This window comes from Hyposmocoma kahamanoa, unplaced genomic scaffold (assembly GCF_003589595.1).
Source record: "Hyposmocoma kahamanoa isolate Upper Pololo Valley unplaced genomic scaffold, ASM358959v1 224, whole genome shotgun sequence".
In the NCBI taxonomy this organism is placed as follows: domain Eukaryota; kingdom Metazoa; phylum Arthropoda; class Insecta; order Lepidoptera; family Cosmopterigidae; genus Hyposmocoma; species Hyposmocoma kahamanoa.
In genome coordinates, this window is record NW_020653743.1 from 1,968,628 (window position 1) to 1,973,322 (window position 4,695).

Sequence of the window (4,695 nt, forward strand, 5' to 3'; positions counted from 1 at the left end):
AAGGCAGATTCCCCTATATATAGATTCCATAGAAAAATGAGCGAGAAAGTAGGGGTTGCTCTTTGTAAATATACATTTCAAATATCTTACACTGCAGTGGCGAGGCGTCCTTATAACTTGATTCCCACCGACTTACCTAAAATTTTCCACGTATCACCACATATTATAAATATTTCAAAGTAATTTACTACACTTTGTGCTCAATTTTACCTGTATAGGGCAAGTGTTTTTTTTTTTCTTTTTTTTTATACCTGACAGGCAAATGACTCCACTCCACCTGATGTTAAGTGGAAAGTGGTATCCAAACGCGAAGGAACCTAGTGCAGCGATGGAATCCTCACTGCACTATCCGCCTCCACCCTGCCTGCCTACAACTTACTCCGGTTTTATTTCCGTTTTTATAACTGCCTCTATGGCCGAACGGTTACCACGCCGTTCTGCCACGCAGAGGTCTCAGGATTCGATTCCCGGGCCGAAAATATTTGTATGGCCTACATTTATTTCTTTCGTGAGTTTGGGTGTAACTTGTGGTTGTCTATGTGTGTGTCCATGGCACCCGCGACACAGGGTTTCCCTAGTGCGGGGCTATGTTGAGTGTGTGCGTGATTACCATTATTTACTTTATTCTTCTCAGCTTGTTAGCTGGTTTGAACCACATTTACGGACCTAAGCCAAGTAAATGCAGTATGGCGTGTATCTACGAGTATGTGGTGGGTGTGTAATAAGATCCTTATATATTATTATTATTATTATTATTATTATTATTATTATTATAGACAATTTTCACGCCCCGCCACTGTTACTTTGAAAATAACTGCAAGAGCTTAACGGACCACTACCACGGATTTTTGTAATCCAAGTAAGTACGCATGTCTCAGTGTAACAGGCGCAGTCGCCGTGACCATCAGATCGTTGCAATTTAAAGCTCTAACGGGCACTGCAACTGCTATGGACAGGCGTTGTTGCTTAACACCAGGTACACGACTGGTCCGTCCCGTTACTCAGTATTACACGATACCACAAAAAAAACACATATTTGCTACGTTACGCGGTCAGCAAAATTTTTGCTGATCTTTTTTTACAAAACCTAAATATCGAACTGTTAAAGCAATAGTGTATTAAATCAAAAAGTGTATTTTCTCGGAAACGATGAAGAACTAATTACTCACTTCCCGTGAAACATCATTAAAACTTGCCAAAAATATATTTAAAAATAAAATGGAAAAAATTATTTCGTATTTTTGAACATGGATTATTTTAGGCCAGAACTAGATCGCATAAAGTGTGACTTTATTATTTATTATTGTATTATACTTGACTATTGTCCTTAGGAGTTCAGTAGATATCTTTTAATTACTTCTTACAACATTCTAACAACGATTTTATTTATTGAACGTAAAATTTTATTAATGGTATTTTTATTGAACGTAAAATTTGATTCTCTACACGTCAGAAAAAACTGTCGTTAGAATATTGTAAGAAACAATCAAAATCAACATCTACTTAACTCAAAATGAGACTCACTTTATGTGCGCTAGTTCTGGCCAAAATAATCCATATTCAAAAATATGAAATTATTATTTCCATTTTATTTTTAAATATATTTGAGAAACGGTTTGTGTCTATAATAAACTATAACATATACATAAATTTTAATGATTTTTTGCAGAAAGTGAGTAATTAGTTTTTCATCGATTCTGAGAAAGTTCACTTTTTGAGTTGTAACACTATTGTAATAGCAGTGCGATATATTGATATAAAAAACTAAAAACATTCGTCATATCAGAGAGTGGCCAAGGAGTCTACTCTCAAACAAATAAGTAATACTCGACCGAAGCAAAGAAAATGTCGAGTATGAAGCTTTATTCGCATTTTCTCGTCTTTTAAATTGGTCGAGTATGTCGAACAGAGAACGGGAGTAAACCCCCGTATCAAGTTCACAAATTATCCTTAATCTCTTTTACACTACCTGCCTACAAAATATTTTCCCTGCCATAAATACAGTTTCATAGTTATATATAAACCACACATACATTCCACTTATTTTTTACATACCTTCACACAAACACACACCTTTAAGCAAAACGCCCATTCATTTACAATTATTATACAATCACACAACTTACAAGTTTACATCTTTTTTTTATTTTCTTTCCAGTTACCTTGTCCACGTTTTATAGCTGATATAATAACTAATTCACTAAATAATTAATATTATAACTACATACCTTGCATTCTAAATTTCTAACTCCGTGTTGATTCTCTATTCTGAGTTACTTCTTTTTTACCGGCTCACCTTAGGATCTGGCAGAATCAACAGCGTCGTCGTTCGACTGAACTGCGGCATAATACTGAGTCGAGCACTTTTTGCTGACACAGTACATTCACCTCTACACCTGATACATTATAACACTCCAGACCATACCCGCAAACCTAAACTAGTTTTCTTAATGATTACCATTGTACCTATGTCACAAGCTTGTTTGTAATGTACTGTGATTCAGCAAATAAACGTGTAATCTATCTATCTATCTATCTATCTAGGAGGCAAGCGTGTGAGCCGGGAAGTGTGGGGGTTAAAATTTTAAAACTTAGTAACCCGTAGTTTTAAAAGCACCTCGTTAATAATAATGTTCCAGGCCGCACGTAAAGGCCTGGCAGGCTGAGTATAATTGACTTAGTGTCGTATTCCAGAACTCTACTCAATGCTCAAGTTAGGATTTGAGCAGACTTGAGTATGATGTCAACTACTGGAAATACGACCCTAATGGCAAGGACTTGAGTATGATTTCTAGTGCTTTGAATCATACTCAAATCCTGACTTGAGCAATGAGTAGAGTTTTGGAATATGACCCTAAGACAGACATACACCGTAGATTAAAAAATATATATATTTAATTATTAATCCATTAATTGAGTGTTGAAAGAGTGTTCAATCTTTAGAATAATAACGCATAGAATGATAGTTTCATATCAAACGAACTGTCACAAGTGAGGCAAAAATCAAATTCATGTAGGCTAGTTTTAGTAGTAGGTCAATTTTCGGTTTTAGTGAATATTTATATAAAAATACAAGTTGATACGCGTTACTTCCTTGTGGAATGTGATGTTAGTATCTATTTTATGTTTGTCTGACGTATTTTTACACTCATTTACCGCAAATTTCGTCATTTTTAGCTAAAATTCTTGATCCGCCCGCTCGTGTAGGCCCTTTTGGCGCGCTTCAATTTGCCTCATTTAGCGTGTGCGGACTAGGTTTCTATGCGTTATTATTCTAAGGTTCAATCATTTAAATATTCTTCCAATGTGTAATAGCATTTTTTTTAACAAAAATTATTGCAGAGTTTATGGAATTTTTATGACATGGATATTTTTTTGTCATTGAATTTGGATTCGAAATGTATAGTTTTAATTTTAATCCGGTCAGTGATATGGACAACCGAAATTCGGTAAATTGCTAGAGATATCATAAGGACAACTTTTTCGGCACGTAAAAAAGTTACATTGTAATTTACTCTTTTACATTATTTTTTTTAAATTACAACAATACGCAATCAATCACCTTGTGATTTTGCGATCTTGACACGTAACCTTTCTCATTATTTTATCTAACAAAAAGTTGATTTTTTTTTTGTAAATTTACTAAAAAAATAAATCCGTTACTTTCTAAAAAAGACTCTAAATCATTTTATAAAGCCTATTGTTGTTTAAACCCTTGCTTTTTCCAAAAATACGGAACACGCGACATGCGCGCGCCATTAAAAAAAAGATAAAAACTAAAATTCACAGCGCACTACTGACCTACTTACATTTAAACCCCTGTTATTTCCTAAAACGAGGAAAAAATAAAAAAGGAACCCCTTTATTAACTTTTTTACGTATAATTGAATTCAATCCTTTGGAAAAGGGTTCGATAAAATACCCGATATTAACATTTTTTTTTCCAAATTCCAAAGTGACATTTGCGCGCCAAAAATAATACGTTCTGTCAAAATTTCGCGCCATTTACGCCGCGGCCATCTGCCAACTAAAAAAAACTTTAAACATAATGTAAATAGGGGTGGAACGCAGGACATTAATTTTTAGGGGAAAAATCGACATTTTTGTCCCAAAAACACATTTAAAAGTATAACAAACGTCTCCCCTTATTTCAATACTTAATGTCCGAAACATTAATTTTTGCAGTTAAACTGTAACTTTTACTGAATAGGAATTAAATTCATAATCGTGTGCGTTACTTTTTTTTGTTTTGCATTTTTCATTGCTTTGATTTTTATATCAACGCATTATGATTATTGTTTAGAATTATTATTCTGCAATCAAATGCATCTGCATGGGCGACGATAAATTATGGATTCGTCGTTAACGAAGATTATATTTGTATATTTTGCAGTATGTTTGAAATCCATAAAACGTTTTTCTTTACAAAGAGATTGAATTACATTTCAGACATCCTATTTTCTTATGCATTCATTAAAAAAGTTAAGTATTGACGGCTGTTTTTGATAGGAACTGCTATCAAATTAAGGATGTGAGACGATAAATGAAATTGCTATTATTTTGGACTCTATAAATTACATTTTTGCTTGTATTAATTGTAAATTAATAGTACTTATTGGAACACCACGAAACAAGGAGTTTTTAGAGGCGGCTATTTGAAACCAATGGGATATTATACCATAACATTCGCGTATA

At 33.8% G+C, this 4,695-nt stretch overlaps 1 protein-coding gene across 1 annotated transcript in view; it reads left to right on the forward strand.

Annotated features, from left to right (window-relative positions):
* Positions 1-2,650, forward strand: part of LOC113228251 — a 19,129-nt gene extending 16,479 nt beyond the window's left edge. Inside the window, exon 2 of the mRNA XM_026461518.1 lies at positions 2,640-2,650. Coding sequence (XP_026317303.1) covers positions 2,640-2,650 — 11 coding nt within the window. The remainder of the gene's footprint in view (positions 1-2,639) is intronic.
* The last annotated feature ends 2,045 nt before the right edge of the window (positions 2,651-4,695 follow it).